At 37.9% G+C, this 18,046-nt stretch overlaps 1 protein-coding gene across 1 annotated transcript in view; it reads left to right on the top strand.

The window, feature by feature from the left end:
- ZFAND4 (zinc finger AN1-type containing 4) overlaps positions 1–18,046 on the top strand; it is a 107,999-nt gene that overhangs the window by 66,281 nt on the left and 23,672 nt on the right. Inside the window, exon 6 of the mRNA XM_075527916.1 lies at positions 1,199–1,346. Coding sequence (XP_075384031.1) covers positions 1,199–1,346 — 148 coding nt within the window. The remainder of the gene's footprint in view (positions 1–1,198; positions 1,347–18,046) is intronic.

The following is an 18,046-nucleotide window of genomic DNA, read 5'->3' as shown; positions in this document are numbered from 1 at the left end:
GTTTTGAATCATTGACCTTGCAGTAGGCAGCACAATGTTTATCTTTAAACACAATGTTTAAGTTTAAACACAATGTTAAGCATACAGAGCCACCAGAGCTCCTTGGGGGAATAATAGTGCTTGTCAAAAGATGTTTTGACTTAACTACATTAGATTTTTAATAATGCTAAATCATTGGCTTTAGTTTCTGTTTATTTTTCCCCCTAAACCATTATTTTGACATTTTCCTTACCTTTATCTTGACAAGGTAGATATGGCAATATTTTTTGCAATGACTAATACTAAACTATTCCCAAGGATTTGGAGATTGAAGAAGTACCAAAAGTCCAACTCTTACAAGATGCTAGCATTCCATTTCCTTCCCACTCTACCCATGAGTACATTATTACATGTTTCCGGTTCTGCAATCCGCTGCAATGTCCCACAGACCTCATGAAAGTTTGAGGACATGTCTCACATGCTGGTGGGTGCTGTTCAGTCTACAATCAACTCTTAGCTTTTCCCAGTGATGAGATTGCATCTTCTGCTTGTCAGTGGACTAATTTTATATGCAGTAGGATGGCATTGCAGGAAATCCTGTTCATAATTATTCACAGGTGGATCCTATCAGTATTTCCCTCCACCTTCTTACCAGACACATGCGGGGAAAGGTAGTTTGGTGGGAGTTATGTTATGGAGTCAAATTTCACCTCACATTATAATATATCTCTACACCTGGACGCTCTTGTATTTAAGCATATATGACCTGGGATCTCTGGCAGGATGTTTCTAGAAGGTTTTGGCCTTCTACAAATCCTAATCAGCCAGGCTTTTTCCCAAGTCACTCTAGAAACAGTTGTGTGCTTGTCCTCTGAACTGGAGCATATTATCCTTTGTATCCATTACAAAGAACAGTAATCAAGATAACCATGAAACAAAGGGTGTGGTCCAATTCAGATCTTAATCTCATCCTGTTTCTGTTTTGTTCCCACATAATGCTCTCTAAAATGGGACTATAGCCATGGCGTATGAAATTCAGATTTATAATATATCACATAAAGGAATGTGGCTGGAATGGCCATAGTAATTGTGTTTAATTTAGTAGATTTCTGGTTTATCATTAGCAGCATCTATAGTTTCTGCTGTACACGTAATATTTTTAGTCACTATGCAGGAGTCAATCACACTTTACTAGTAGTTATTATTATTTTCTTTACAGCTGTGGTTCTGTGTATAATTTGTATACAGATGAGGATGAAGAAATAGAGCCCTCTCCTTCTGGGCAACAAATAATTGAAAACTCAATAACTATGAATAAGATGAAAACATTGAAGGCTAAGCTGGAGACCATGAATATCAGCAAAAAGGTGAAGTTACTGACATCTCTGCATTTTATCTGTAGGGCTCACAGTAATTTAGGTCTCTTGATAATTGTAAGAAAACAAAATATATAAAATGACACTTAATTTTTTAAATGACACTTATTTCATGTTTCTGGTCTCAGTTATTTATGGAGATATTAAAGGGGATAAGATGATTTTTATTTAGGCCCATACCACATCTAAAATGATTAAAATTAATTTAAGATAAGTTATGGTTTAAAAATATCATAGCACTATAAGTAAAAAGGATAAAAAGGTAGCCTAATATGAATTGCATAATAATTACCTTTTAAAAATCCCTTCATATTTATTTATTATGATTATGGCTCCTTTAATATTCTGATGTTGATAGGGAATATGCCTGTATTCTGCTTTAGTAGATGCTGTTGGTTTTCTAACGTTATTTGAACCAATATATACTCTTCAAAATTTTTAAATTGCTTTTGAGAATTTACATTTCCCCCTTCTTTTTGTGTTGTTCCTCTCTCTGTGAACGCTATGCCTCCTAAAGTTCCTGTATAATCTTGTTTTTGCCAATTTGATCCTATACAAATGGTTCTTTAAAGAGTACAATGCTCAAAGAAGAGACTTCCTTCCTATTTAAGCTCAACTCTAGTTTGCTTTCAGGAGCTTTACTGACATAGTGTGTTACGTGTTGGGCTGCTTACCACAAAGTTGGCAGTTCGAAACTACTAGCCACTCTGTGGGAGAAGGATGAGGTTTTCTACTCTCATAAAGCGCAGGGATAAAGGGGAGCTGATATCAAAGAGTTCAAGGAAAAAGAAAATGTCTTCAAAATAATGATCGGGATGGTGGGGAAGGTTGGGAAAAAAATGGTGATGGCAACATATGTACAAACATGCTTGATATGATAGATGTATGAAATGTTATAAGAGCTGTAAGAGCCCCCAATAAAATGATAAAAAAGAAAATTATGGTGGCATCCAATTGTACAATTGTGATTGATCTAATTGAATTCTAGATTGTTGTATTATCTGTAAAAGCTCCCAATTTAAAAAGAGAGTTAGAATCTCAGAAGCCCACAGGGGCAGTGCTATGCTGTCTTAAGAATCACTATGAGTTGGAATGACTCAGTGGTAGTGACGTTGGTTTCACTTCTTATTTGCTTTTAAGAAGAAATCAGGGATAGGGCAGAGATTGTACATTGGTGCATATGGGAGCTGGAGGCACAGTGAATCCAGAGTGGACGATACCTTCAGGACCAGGGGTGTGAGGGACGAGGCAGGGAGAGTGGAGGGTGAGTGGGTTGGAAAGGGGGAACTGATTACAAGGATCCACATGTGACCTCCTCCCTGGGAGATGGACGGCAGAGAAGGGGGGGAAGGGAGACTCCGGATAGGGCAAGATGTGACAAAATATAACAATCTGTGGATTATCAAGGGCTCATGAGGGAGGGGGGAGCAGGGAGGAAGGGGAAAAAAAAAGAGGACCTGATGCAGAGGGCTTAAGTGGAAAGCAAATGCTTTGAGAGTGATTAGGGCAAAGAATGTACGGATATGTTTTATACAATTGATGTATGTATATGTGTGGATTGTGATAAGAGTTGTATGAGCCCCTAATAAAATGTAAGAAAAGAAAAAAAGGAAGAAATCTGGGGAAATTTTTGGTTTAATGTTTAAAGATCATCTCTACAACAGTATCAGGGATTCATCCACCCTCCATGGCTCCGGAAAGTCTGGAGTTGATGATAATTTGAAATTCTGTATTGCATTTTCCCTCTTTTGATTCTGCTCTAGAATCTTTATTCTATTTTAATGTTCAGTAATGATAGCCAGACACCATCCAGTTTCACTGAGCATATGGCAAAAGAGGCACTTGTTTCTGGAGGCAATTAGCCACAAACTCTATATCCTCTTACTGCTCATGACTCTCATTACTCTGTTAATTCATGTAAATAGAGGCCATCTTTTGTGTATTGGACTGGACCTTGCTTTTATGACTCCAGGCACCCATAAAACTAGGAAATAGAAAAATAACACTTATCACATTAAGATGTCTGGTGAAAACTATTACCCATACCTCTAAACCAAGGAACCAAATCCCACGAGGTGTTCAGTTGTACTTAAGCAGTCTCAGCAGCCATTCTTGATTCCCTTTTCTGTCATTACCTATCACACACAACACTTTCCAGGTGTAAAACGGCTTGATAGTACTTAATATAATTGATTTTGCCAATGTATCCTTAATTAGTTTGATTTTGCCATCACCATAAATCAAATCTCAGTACTCTATAAGAATAAACACTTACTTTACCTCCTCCTATCCCTCTATCCCTGGTAATCACTAAAGAACTTTGATCGCTATTCATTTACCTTTTCTTATTTTTTTATATAAAAGACAAAATGCAATATTTATCCTTTTGTGATTGACATACTTTCCTCACCATAATGTCTTCAAGCTTTATCCACACTGTATCTGGTATCAAGAGTTAATTTACCAAGTTACCTTGACTTGCAATTGACTTGATGGCAGTGAGTTTGAGTATTCCAAGCTTTTTTTACTATAATTTTTGAAAATATTTTATTGGGGGCTCATACAACTCTTATCACAATCCATACATCCATCCATTGTGTCAAGCATTTGTACATTTGTTGCCATCATCATTTTTCAAAACATTTTCTTTCTACTTGAGCCCTTAGTATCAGCTTCCCTCATGAGCCCTTGGTAATTTATAAATATTATTTTTTTTCATGTCTTACACTGACCGATGTCTCCCTTCATCCACTTTTCTGTTGTCCATCCACCTGGAAGGGGGTGATATGCCGATCATTGTGATTGGTTCTCCCCATATCCCTCCACTTTCCTCTTCCCCTCCTGGTATGGGTACTCTCAATATTGGTCCTGAGGAGTTTATGTGTCCTGGATTCCCTGTGTTTCCAACTCTTCTCTGTCCCCATGCACATGCTCTAGTTTAGCTGGATTTGTAAGGTAGAATTGGGGTCATGATTGTAGTCAGGGGGGAGGAAACATTAAAGAACTAGAGGAAAGTTGTATGCTTCATTTGTGCTATACTGCACCCTGACTGGCTTGTCTCCTCTTTGTGACCCTTCTGTAGGGTTGTCCAGTTGTCTACAGATGGGTTTTGCGTTTCCACTATGCACACTTCCTCATTCAAAATAATAGGACTTTTTGTTCTGGGTCTTTGATACCTGATCCTATTGACACCTCATGATGACACAGGCTAGTGTGCTTCTTCCATGTGGGCTTTGTTGCTTCTCAGCTAGATGGCCGCTTGTTTATCTTTAAGCCTTTACGACCCTAGACATTATATCTTTTGATATAGCTGGGCACCATCAGCTTTCATCCACATTTGCTTATGCGCCTGCTTTGTTTTAAGCCATTGTATCGGGAAGGTGAGCATCATGAAATGCCAGTTTAATGGAATAAAGTGCTCTTGCATTTAGGGAGTACTTGAGTGGAGGCCCAATGTCCTTCTGCTACCTCAATACTAAACCAATAAATATCTGCACAGAGATTTACTCATCATCATATATAAATATATTGACATATGTGCATGCCTATATTTAGACTTCTATAACCGTCCTTTGCCTCCTAGTTTGTTCCTCTATTTCCTTTTACTTTCCTCTTGTCCCACTATCATGCTCAACCTTCATTAGGGTTTCAGTAATTAATCTCAGTTACATTGCCCTTGATCAAGCTCTATCAGGCCTCCTACATCCTCCTCGCCATTGATTTTCAATCACTTGTTGTTCCCTTGTCCCAGGGTTTGTTAATATCCACTTCCTTCACCCCCCCCCCCACCTCCCACTTTCCTATGTCCTCCTGGAACATCCCATTGTTTTCACCTCTGGATTGTTTATCCTGCCTATCTTATCTAGGTAGACATGCGGAGGTAATAATATGCACAAAAACAAGACAGAGCAAAACAAAGCAACACAAGAAACAACAACAACAAAAAACAATGACATAAAAGGAAAAACCTATAAATAGTTCAAGTATTTTTGGTATTCCCTGGTGACATAATTGCTCTGCTCCCCTTGCTGTTCTTTTGCATGCCCTTAGTGTTTTGCTTCAATGTGGTTGGGTCAGATTGGGCACAATTCCCCGCACTGTGTCTTCATTGTTGTCCCTCATAGCACTATGGGTCAGTGAGAAATGTCATGTCTTATGGTGGGGCTGGCCCTATGGTCCTCTCTGTACATTGGCTGCTCTGAGCAGGAATATATTCCTCAGAACAGGATATGCTCCACTCTCTCTCTTTCCCCCTTTGTTTGCTCCTGTGTGCTCTGATCAGACATATCCCTGTCCCTGAGCTGTAGCTTCAGTGCTGTCCTCTGAAGTGAATTCTTCTGGGGGGAGGGTGGCTATCCATGTAATTGGGATTGGGGCGGGCCCCTCAGACCTCTTTATTCGTTCCCTGCTACATGCCAGTATGTTGCATTCACATCTGGAGCTCTGGATTGAAGTCTGGCCCCTCTTTTCCTGTGGAGATAGAAACAACACCCTCCCCTTGGGTGGGTTAGTGCCCTGTTACCCCGCTTCCCATGTCTTTTTTTCCCCCTCCTGTTTAGTTGGCTACCATATGTATTCCTGGATTTGGTCTGGCTCCTGCCACAATACCTGGACCCCATCCCAGGAATGTATGTATAAAGTAGCTTTTTCCTTATGCCCCTTTTGCGTTTTTAAGTTTTCCTCAGCAAATCATGTTGTACTTGTCCTTTGAGTATTCCAAACTTTTAAGACAAGCCCAGAGGTTTTTTGTTTGTTTGTTTGCTTTTTCACTGAATTCCATTGTGTATATGAACCATATTTTGTTTATCCATTCATCTATTGATAGGCCATTAAATTGTTTCCATCTTTTGGGTGTTATAAATAACACTGTAACCAGTGTTGGTGTACAAATCTGTTTAAGCTTCTGCTTTCGAGTCTGTGGTGTCTATGCACAGTGGTGGAGTTGCTGGGTGTTAGGTAGTTCTTGTGTTAGTTTTTGAGGCGCTGTCACACTTTTCCCACAATAGTTGTACCATTCTGCATTCTCATGATCAGTGGATAAAGCTTTCAGTTTCCTCACATGCTTGCCAACATTTGTTTTCTGTGTTTGTTTGTTATTTTAAGTTTAGCCATACTCCAAACTCAAACTTACTTCCATCAAGTTGATTCCAACTCATAATGATCCTACATAGAGTTTCCAAACCTTTGTAAACCCTTACAGGAGCAGAATAGCCTCATCTTTGTCCTGTGGAGCAGCTGGTTAGTTTGAACTGCTGATCTTGTGGTTAGTAGTCCACATGGAAAAGAAAAGTTCTGTCACTCATGATAATGTTTATTTTATTTGTATTCATGGGTTTGATTTGTAGCTATCTGGTAATTCATGACATTGGGCACCTTTTCATGTACTCCTTGGTGAAGTGTCCATCAAGTCCTTTTGTCAATTTATGATTGGATTGTTTATCTTTTTGTTTGTTATTGCCATAGTTTTGCATATATTTTAGTTGTTAGATTCTTATTTGATATATGACTTTCAAAGTTATTCTCAAAGCCTTCCCCCCCCACTTTTTGTAGTCTTTTGATTAACCAAAGATTTTTATATTTATGGGATCCCATTTATTTATTTTTCCTTTTTCTGTTTGTGCTTTTGTTATTATATTAGATAATCCTTTGTTAAAAGCTAGATCTGAAAGTATTACCCCTATGTTTCTGGTTTTTGCTGTTGTTATTCTGATTTAGATGAATGTTTAAAGAGCAAATCTCCAATTAAAAAATTATAAATCATTTTATTGGGGGCTCTCACTGCTCTTATAACAATCCATACATCAATTGTACCAAGCACATTTGTACATACGTTGCCATCATCATTTCTAAAACATTTCCTTTTTACTTGAGCCCTTGGTATCAGCTCCTCTTTCCCCCCCTCCCTCTTCCACCTACCCAACCTCATGAATTCTTGATAAATTATAAATTATTATTGTTTTTATAATACATGTCCGCTGTCTCCCTTCACCCATGTTTCTGTTGTTCATCACCGTGGAGTGCAGGGGAGCGTTATATGCTGATCACTGCGATCAGTTTCCTGCTTTCTCCCCCCACCTTCCCCCTACCCTCAGCTACTCCCATTATTATTCCTGAGGGTTTATCTGTCCTGGATTTTATGTGTTGAGAACTCTTATCTGTACCAGTGTACATGCTCCAGGCTAGCTGGATTTGTAAGGCAGAACTGGGGTCATGATAGTGGGGGGAGGAAGCATTAAAGAACTAGAGGAATGTGTGTTTTGTTGGTGCTATACTGCACTCTGGTTGGCTTGTCCCTTCCTTGGGACCTTTTTGTGAGGGGATGCCCAATTGTCTACAGTTGGGTTTTGGGCCTCCACTCCAACCCCACTTGTTCACATCATTATGATTGGAGCAGATCACAAATTTTATCATGAACAATATATTTCCCATTTTAAGACACAGTTTTATACACATATTGTTTTAATTAATTAATTTCAATCCCCTCAATAGACCATAACTCTCTCTACTCTCCCCTCTGTTTCCTGTTTCCATTCATCCTCTTTCCTAATCCTTTGAACTTTGATGTTGGGTAAATGCTGCCTTTTATCTCTCACATGGTTGTTGATGATGATTATGGTGATGATAATGATATGATGATTTTACCCAGAGGAAGATTCAGTTAGAAACCTGAAGGGTGACTAAGGGCTGTAGCTTGGGGGCCCCACCTGTTACTTTTATGACCAGCAAGCCTTGTCTCTTTCATGATTTTGAGGGTTTTTTCCCACATTTTCTCCCATTCTATATGGCTCAACGACTCACCTCAGTGCCAATGCATCTATGCTGACTCACAGCGACCTTATATGACAGGATAGAACTGTCCCTGTGAGTTTCTGAGACTACTGTTCACAGAAGTAGAAAGCCCATCTTTCTCCCACCTATACAGGACCTTCTAATGTGATACTTTTCAGAGCAGTTAATAGTCATAAACAAACAGCATCTAGTTTGGGTTTCATGTGTGTAGAGACGGATGTTTGCATATTCTTTCAGTACCTTGGACTAATTGCTTTCATAGCTCTTTCACTTTTCGTTACTCATCTTTCCTCTGGATGGGGAGAGACCAATGGCTGCACCTTACATGGCCACTCAGAGCTTTTAAGACCCCTGGTGCTACTCACCCAAACAGGATTTATGCCAATTGGCGTTGGTTTCCCCTGAATCTATAGTCCTGATTCACCCAGGCTCAGTGACTCATTTCCTTAAGGAGTTTTGTTATGTTTATTAGTATTTATTACTTTGACTCCTGTATGTCCCAACACATTGTGGATATATTTGTGAAGATACAACTATCCTGTCAAATCTACATATATTCATGGTTATACTCACATTTAACCTCCCATGCTTGTTCAGTCTGCATATCTATCTAAGCATCTAAAGGACCACTATTGTAAGGTATATATACACACACCAGTATTTGCCTTTGTTGCCTTCATCTTGCAAACTTCCCAATGCTTTGCCCTGCCTCCATCCTCTTTTACCAATCACCCCCTTGTTTTGTATTGTTTTCCTCTCGAACCAAGTTAATAACTTTCTACCCTCTATCCTGTGACTTCCCCTCTTTCTCTTTCCCTTCTGCCTATTATAACCCTCAAAGTAGGTTTCTTTTAATGGGAAAACTTTTTCTTGACTTTTTATAATAGTGGTCTCATACAAATTTATCCTTTTGTGATTGGCTGCATTTCACTAAGCATGATACCCTCCTGTTTAATCCATGTTATGAGGCTTTTCACTGATTCATTGTTACTCTTTAACATTACATAGTATTCCACTGTGTACATGGACCACATTTTATTTAGCCATTTTCTTGTGATGGACATTTATGTTTTCATCTTTTTAATATTACAAATGGTGCTGCAGTGAACATGAGTACAGTTGTCTAATTGTTCCTTGGCTTACTTCTCTAGGAGATGTACTAACTGGAGGGATTTCGGAGTCCTATAGTATTTCTAGTCCAAATTTGTGGAAGAAGTGGCGTACTGCTTTCCACAGTGATTGTACTGTTTTGCAGTCTCATCAGGAATGCATGAGGTTTCTGGTCTCTCTATAGCAGCGGTTCTCAACCTGTGGGTCACGACCCCTTTGGGGGGTCAAATGGCCCTTTCACACGAGTCGCCCAATTCATAACGGTAGCAACATAACAGTTATGAAGTAGCAATGAAAATAATTTTATGGCTAGGGATTCCCACAACATGAGGAACTGTATTAAAGGGTTGTGGCATTAGGAAGGTTGAGAACCCCACTGCTCTATACCCTCTTCAACATTTGTTATTTTCAGGTTTTATTGTGCTATGAATGCTGGAGTGAGGTAGATGGTATCTCACTAATATTATAGGCAGCTCTCAGATGGTTTATGATTGTGAACTTTTCTTCACATTTGTTGGTCACCTGAGTGGTTTGTTTGAAGAAATATCCATGTATTTTGCACATTTTCAACTGTATTGTTTATATTTTGTTGAAGCTTTGAAGGTTTCCATAAATTTCCAAGATTGGTGTGTCTACATTTTCTTCTAAGAATTTTATAATTATACCTTGTACATTTAGCTCCTTAATCCATTTTGAGTTTTTGTGTATGGTGTGAAGCATGGATCCTGTTTTAGTTTTCTGCAGGTGGCAAGCCAATTTCCCAATTCTATTTATTAAAAAAACTTTTATATCTCTATCATATGTATTTGGTATCCTTGCAAAAATAGATGACCATAGATGTGTGCTTTATTTCTGGACTTTCAGTTCTATTCCATTGGTCTGTAAGTCTAATTTTATACCAGTACTAGGCTGTTTAGATTACAGCTATATTGTATCCTTTAAAATCAAGAAGTGTGAATTCTTTGTTTTCTTTCAACTTCAGCTTTAACGATTTGGGGTATCATTTCATTTCATATAAAATTAAAGTTGTTCTTTTCCCATTTCTGTAAAGAAGAATGCTGGAATTTTTATTGGGATTGCATTACATTTGTTGACTGCTCTGGGTAGTACAGAAATTTTAACAATATTAAGTTTTCCAATCCATGGACATGGAATTTTCCATTTCTTTATAACAGAAACATCTTTGTTTCTGTGGCTTTAACAAACAAATTTATTTCCTACAGTTTAGGAGGAAAATAAATATTCTAATTCAGGGTGCTGACTCTAGGGAAACAATGTACATTAATTCTGCTTGATTAACATAACATAGATTACCCAGGACCAAATGGGATTATAACCAGAGGCACAAACTCAAACCAAACCTACAGCTGTCAAATCAATTTCAACTCATAAAGACACTGAAGGACATAGCATGAACTCTACCAGGTCATATGCTCAAGGGTATACGTTTTTATGGAGGCAGATTGCACATCTCTCCTGAGGAACGCATGGAAGTTTGATCTGCCAACCTTTTGGTTAGCTACAGAGCCCTTTAACTACTATACCACCAGAACTCCTCCCACAGGAATGTAGATGCTGCTGCGTTATTTTCAATTAATCGCAGCTCTCGTACAACAGAAAGCAACACTTCCCTGTCCTGACCCACCCTCACAACGGTTACTTTATGTCAGTCCTTCTTAGCGAGGGTCTTCTTCTTCACCCATCTCTGCTTTTCCAGCCATGATGTTCTTTTCTGTTCCGCCTGAAAACCTGCCCAGAGTACATGAAATAAAGGTTTGCCTGGCTCACTTCTAAGGAATATTTTGGCAGTACTTTTTCCAAGACACGTTTGTTCACTTATCTGGCAGTACAGCCGGTATAGAGTGTTCCCTGCCAACACTATAATTTAAAGGCATTAGTTCTTCAATATTTCTTAATTGTTGTCCAGCTTTCTCTTGCTTAGGAGGAGATGGAAAATGCTATTGTTAGATTTCCTGGATAGTAAATACCTCAGTCCTTGGCTTCACGCAAGAAAGAAATTCACGCTGAAGTCTGGTTTGTGATCCGAGTGGGTTTTTATAAAGGATAGAAAAAGTTTGGGGTTTTACACGCCACTGAACACAGGCACCCTCATGGAACTGCCCACCCACACGGGGCGGCCTGAGGCTCGAGGGAGAGACCATGTTATGGCCAAATGGAAGGCAGAGGAGCAGCTGAAGAGAATGGGGTCGTGGTCTCAGTTTCAACCTTTTAGGACTTTTGACTGGGAGGCGTGGTCGACGGTACTAGTTGACCCCATTGACTGAATTAAGCTCACCTGGCTCCGGCTTGAATTGGCGCATCCTCCTTAGCCTGCATAGGCTTCCGACCTCCTGTAGGGGGCTCCTAGACATGGAGAGGAATCGCCTTCTATCCTGCTACCAAACACTATAACTTTGGTCAGGTACATTTCAGTCTTCAAAGTGATTTTTAAAAACAATTTTAATTTTAAAGAAGTGTTTTGCAGCAGATTTACTCAATATAACGTGCCACAATCACAGATAGAGGATAGAAAGAATAATACCTATTTGGGGAAACAATTCAATCCATAACATCATCAATGGTTAAATTTATTTCTAGATATTTTATTATCTTAGATGCTAATGTAAATAGAATTGTTTCTTTAGTTTCAAATTTCTCATTGATGGTGTATGGAAATTACACTGATTTTTGTTTGTAGACCTTGTATTCTGCAACTTTGCTAATTTCTTCTACTCGTTTTAACAGTTTACTTGTGGACTCAGGAATCTTTTATATAAAGAATCAAACCATGTAATAGAGATAATTTTACTTCTTCTTGTCCAATGTGGATATATTTTATTTCTTTTTCTTGCTTAATTGCTCGATCTAGGGCTTCTAATATAATTTTGAATAGAAGTGATGAGAGCAGGCACCCTTGTAATCATTCTCCATTTAAATGCAATGTTTGCTCATTTCTTTTCCTATATGCCCTGAATGATAGGAAGGAATTTAACTTCTATTCCTCTCTTCTTTAGGATTTTCATCAATAAAGGACTTTTTAAAATGGCTATGATGTAATCCACATATGATACAATCCAATGGTTTGTAGAGTTTGCAAAAGAGTTATGCAGTCATCACCACAATCAACTTTAGGACATTTCCTTCATTTTTGTACTCATTATTAGCCGCTCATTTCCCCAAGCAACCCCTGTCATCACCCTAAGAAACTACTAATCCTAGTTACTACTGTTTCTATAGATTTGCCTATCCTGGATTTCATATAAAGAAAATCATACCAAAAAAACCCAAACAACAATAAAAAATGAAACACAGAAAGCCCTCAATCAAAAGGAAACCAGAAAATAAAACTAGAAGAAATTAGAGGTTTGTCAAAAGGGAACACAAATGATAACATCTTAAATTTTGACTTAACTATGTTTGCATCAATACTCTCTACAACGCACCGTGTCTGGTCGTAAGGCTATTCACACACCCAATCATTTGTCTGAGCAAAGTTAGTGGAGGCTTAATCCTAGGGGGACTCATCAAATGCTTTTTGGGTTTTCATGATCATCCAAAGCCTTCTACAAACCTGGTCCTCAGGATTTAAGCTCTAATACAACTCCCTCTTCTGATTTTGGATTTTATCTTTTACAATACTTGGACCACACAGGCTGCTGTGCTGCTGCTGTGTGGATTTAGCTGACACTTATGGCTGCTTGTTTTAAGACAAGCTTTGAAAACCCCAGATGCCATTTTTTTCTGGTAGTGTGCACTATCTGATTTCTTCATCACATTTTGCTATAGTACTCATAACTTCATTAATCTCTTCATTAGGATAAGCATCGATCTAGGCCACATTATAAGAACTGATCGTTCTTAGGTTATGACTTATGGTTAAATGTGAGCTCAAAATCCATTCATATATCTAAGGTTTTTATATAGGCCTTTTCCATTTTAGGGCCAGCATTATCAGTTCTTTTTTTTTTTTTAACAATTTATTGGGGCTCATACAATTCTTATCACAGTTCATACATATACATACATCAATTGTATAAAGCACTTCTGTACAGTCTTTGCCCAAATCATTTTTTCTCCTCTTTTCTTTTTTTACATTTTATTAGGGACTCATACAACTCTTATCATCATCCATACATATACATACATCAATTGTATAAAGCACATCCATACATTCCCTGCGCCAATCATTCTCAAGGCATTTGCTCTCCACTTAAGCCCCTTGCATCAGGTCCTCTTTTTTTTTCCCCTCCCTCCCCTTTCCCCCCTCCCTCATGTGCCCTTGGTAATTTATACATCGTTATTTTGTCATATCTTGCCCTATCCGGACATTATCAGTTCTTTGAGAGATTATAATTCTAATAATATTGTCCTTAAACTAGCAAATGGTATAGAATTTAAAATACTATTGTGATAAATGGTTTATTTGCACATGGAAAGCTTTTTAGACTAAAACACATGGCATATTATACATATTGAAAAACTTAAGTGATTGATTACATCCTATTTAAGGGTTAGACACACACCACAAAATTCAATAATACCCATCCACTCTGGCAGTTCTATATCTGCAGCACTAAGATGTCTTAAAAAGCTAAGAAAACAAGATATTGGCAAATATATAGGAATCTTAAGTTGTCTTTATTGGGCAAGTTCAAAAGCAGGAGCTTTGAACCAAAGTTCAGTGACTTCCAAATCAATGACTTGGGCAGCAATCCTCCTCTTCTTTTACCAGGGCATTACAGTTTTACCAAAACAGGTGTGTTTAAGGTCTGTTTCTCTTAATGGTTTTTCTGCCTCATATTCTTCTGGGGTGACCTACGTAGTATACTGTACACTTCAAGAAGATAAAATCTAAAATCTAGATAGCCTATACTATGGGAACTGGGTGACCAAGGACTGAAAAGAAACTCAGTTAAAAATGTACAATTAGCCATATGAAACAGGGCAGATTCTTCCTTTTGGGGGTCCATATAAGAAATGTCAAGCATTTTTCCCAAAGACAAGTTCTCCACTCACAACCAACAGAAGTGAAATTATCTTCTTAGAGACAAGCAGGTCCCTCACTCCTCTTGGTCACGAATTTTCACTGGAGTGTACTGAATACCAATGTAGGAGTGGCCACCCAATTCAGGTGACTGTAGGACATTGCCACATGCCATAAACTAGCCAGTGTTTTCCCACTCCTTCCCCAAATGAGGTACTGTCCCAAGCTGAGGTGAGGTTTTCAGGGGAGAATTGGTCTTTAGGATGTACAAATAAAGGAATGATAAAAGAGTTCTGAGCATTAGATGGTCATGTTACCTTATCAATTGGGAGGCTGTATTGAATGACTGTATGATCTGAGAGTCATTGCCTGTTTTTTTGTTTTGTTTTGATCTTGGTGTTTTCCTTTTAGCAGTGGTCTCATACACGGTTTGTCTTTTTGTAATTGACTAACTTTGCTCAGAATAATGTTCTTCAGATTTGATCAAGATGTGAGGTGCTTCATGGCTTCCTCATTGTTTTTTTTAGCAATGCATAATATCCCATTGTGTATGAGTACCAAGATTTCTTTAGTAATTTTTCTACTGTTTTTAACTTCCTGCTTTTATGAATAGTGATCAATGAACATGTAACTATATGCATCTATTTGCATTATGTCTCTAACTTTATAAAAAGTTTTATTGACTTCATCCATATATCATACAATTCACTAGTTCAATTATGTCAAGATGAGTTTACAACTATTACCACAATCAATTTTGGAACATTTTCTTTTTCCTTGTACTCATTGTTATTTGTGTAATTATTTCTTTTAATTGTGGCAAAAATATACACAACAAAATATTCTCCAATTCAACAACTTCTGTATGTAACCCTTTGATTATACTCTTTATGTTGTGCAGTCATAATTGATATCCTTTTCCAAATTATTCTACCACCACATATCATAAACTCAAGCCCCCCTAAGCAAACAAAAAACAGAAAACTTCCTTTCACCCATGGTAACCATAGGTCAAGTTCAGTTTCCTCCCACCCCCCCAGTAGTTTTCTTCATGTATCATACGCTTCCATAATTAAATACCTTTTTAAAAAAGAGTTTATATATATATATATATATATATATATATATATATATATATATATATATATATATATATATATATATATATAATCACAATCAGTTATAATGTTCTCCCAGTCCCGCATTCATCGTTTGCTCCTCTGTTCTCCTCACCGTTCCCACCTCACCATCCTCTATAAATCATTGTTTCAGTTATTGTTTTTATGAATCCATTCCCTCTGTGCTTCACAAACTGGACAACAAACAGAAACAGTAAAAACAAAACAGACTTTAAACAAAACATAAGGAAGAAAATAATAACATAAAGAATAAGAAAGAAAAGACCACCAACAATATTTTAAAAGCCAGAGAAGAAATTTCTGGTGTGGACCAAGTGAAAAATATTTGCGCCTAGAGTAAATTCAGGTTGGGTCAAGAGGGTGGTCATCTGACCAAGTATCATATTAATCCCTGGTTCAATCCATCATAATCAAATTTACAATAATCTCTGTCAGATAATAACGCTGTTTAAGTCCCTCACCTGTGACTAGAAGGGACCTTCCAGTGACTTAATCTGATTAGATAGTTTGCAGATGGATTTGGGGTTCCCACTGTCCTCCATAGCCTTCTATATATGGGGTTTTCACAATTTAAGCTCTGATATTCCTCCCTTCATTATATTTGGATTTTCTTACCATCATCTTTAGATCACACAAGCTGGTGTGCTTTTTCAACCTGGACTTAGTTGATGCTTGACTTAGTTGACTGCTTGTTTGAATATAAGCTTTTAAGACCCAGACACTATTGCAATTGCTGCTTTCTTCATCTGCTACTTTGCTGTAGCAACCTTATCTTCTGTGATTTCTTCATGAATGAGAGTCTCTAGCATGGCTGTATTATAAGAACTGTTATTGGATTGCGCCTAGAATTATGTGGCAGTCCAGAATCTAACTCCCTTGTCAAAGGGTTAGGAATGACTCTAGTTTACTTTGGCAGTCATATTATGACAAAAAATAAAAACCACCACCATCAACAAAACAAACGGATAAAAACCCAGAAAAACAAACAAGCAAAGCAAAAAACAACAACAAACACATTGTCATTCATCCTCCTGGAATATAAGACAATTGCATTGATAAACTATCATTTATAATTTATCTAATGGCATACTATAAGGTACTATTGATAGGAGAAGTTCATGTGAATATAGTTCATTTGTGAGCTGCAATTCATGAGTTATTGTGTTGTACAGATTGATTTCTTAATTGATTGAGCTCTGTTTACATTGAGCACAGAATTGATGCTAGGGGAAATTTTCCTGTATCGTTTCTTACGAGGACAGATCCTTGCCTGTCATATTAATGCAAGAGGAGCATTGAGGTACTAAATCCATGGTGGTTCTGGGTCCCCTTTAATTGAACACTCACTGACCCAGGGGTTCCACCCAAGGTCCAATGACCACCATTTTCACACATGGGGTGGCCATCCTTAGCTTCCTCTCCTATCAGAGTACATCATTCCTAAATCCAAGGGTATAGTAGGTTTTTGAAGTAGGGCCCAGCTTGTTCAGTGGACTTTACATGTTGAGTTTTTTTGGTGTGACCCTTGATGGATGCCACGTTCCCTGCGAGTCCAATGTCTAAGGTTATCACCATGCTTAGACCATGGTGTAATTCACTGAGTGTTTACCCAGGAGCATAGAACTGGTTTTATTCTCTTAGGTTCTCTACAGTTATTGTTTAGCATCCCTTCCTGATGTAAGTTTGGTCCTCCCATTTGTCCACCATACCCACCAACAGAAATAGAAGTACTTCCTCTGAAATGGAGATGCTCCCCTCCTCCGGTCTTAACTTGATTTTCCAGTAAGACTCTCATTCCTGTGGATTTGTCATGCCTTGTCTCAATGTTGTAGAGCATCAAGTGGTTGATCTCCCTTTTCCTTCTTCTTGATGGCTCTTGTGAGGTGCATAAAAGGTTGGTTTGGTGTATGGTTTATAGCCAATAGGTAGCTTTCTCTCTTTTTGTTCAGGAATTGGTCTCTGAGATTTGTTTAATTGGTGTTTCTCCTTATAGTAGTGGATTCGTTCTTTTGTGATTGACTTACTTTGCTCAGCATAATGGTTTCTAGGGTCTTCCATGTCATGTGGTGTTTCATGCTTTCATTACTGGTTTTAAGGATGCATAGTATTCCATTGTGTATATGTACCATAGTTTATGTATCCATTGTTCCACTATTGGGCATTTGGGCTCCTTCCAGTTTCTTGCTATTGTTAACTGTGATTCTATAAACATGGGTGAACATACATCCACTAGTGTTTTGTCTCTTATTTTGGGGGTTATATGCCCAATAATGGCATTGCTGGACACCATTTCAATTCCCATTTGCTTTAAGTATTACCATATTGTTTTCTATAGTGGTTGTATGTATTTGCAAGTCCACCAACAGGGTATATGAGTTCTAATTTTTCCCCTTCCTCTCCGGCATTTATTATTTTCTGTTTTTGTTTTCTCTAATTGAGTAAAGTGATATCTCATTGTGGTTTAATTTTCATCTCCTTGGTGGCTAGTGATCATGAGCATTTTAAAAAATTTTATTAAAAAAATTTTTTTTGATCATGAGCATTTTTAATGAGTTTGTTAGTCATTTGGACTTCCTTTTTTGGTGAACTGTCTGTTCATGTCTTTTGCCCACTTCTTATTTGGGTCATTTGTTAGTTTTTTTAATCGAACTGTTGTAGAGTTCTATCTA

This window comes from Tenrec ecaudatus, chromosome 12, assembly GCF_050624435.1.
Source record: "Tenrec ecaudatus isolate mTenEca1 chromosome 12, mTenEca1.hap1, whole genome shotgun sequence".
Classification (NCBI taxonomy): Eukaryota; Metazoa; Chordata; class Mammalia; order Afrosoricida; family Tenrecidae; genus Tenrec; species Tenrec ecaudatus.
The sequence above is the reverse complement of the archived record's forward strand: the minus strand, read 5'-3'. Positions and strand labels throughout refer to the sequence as shown.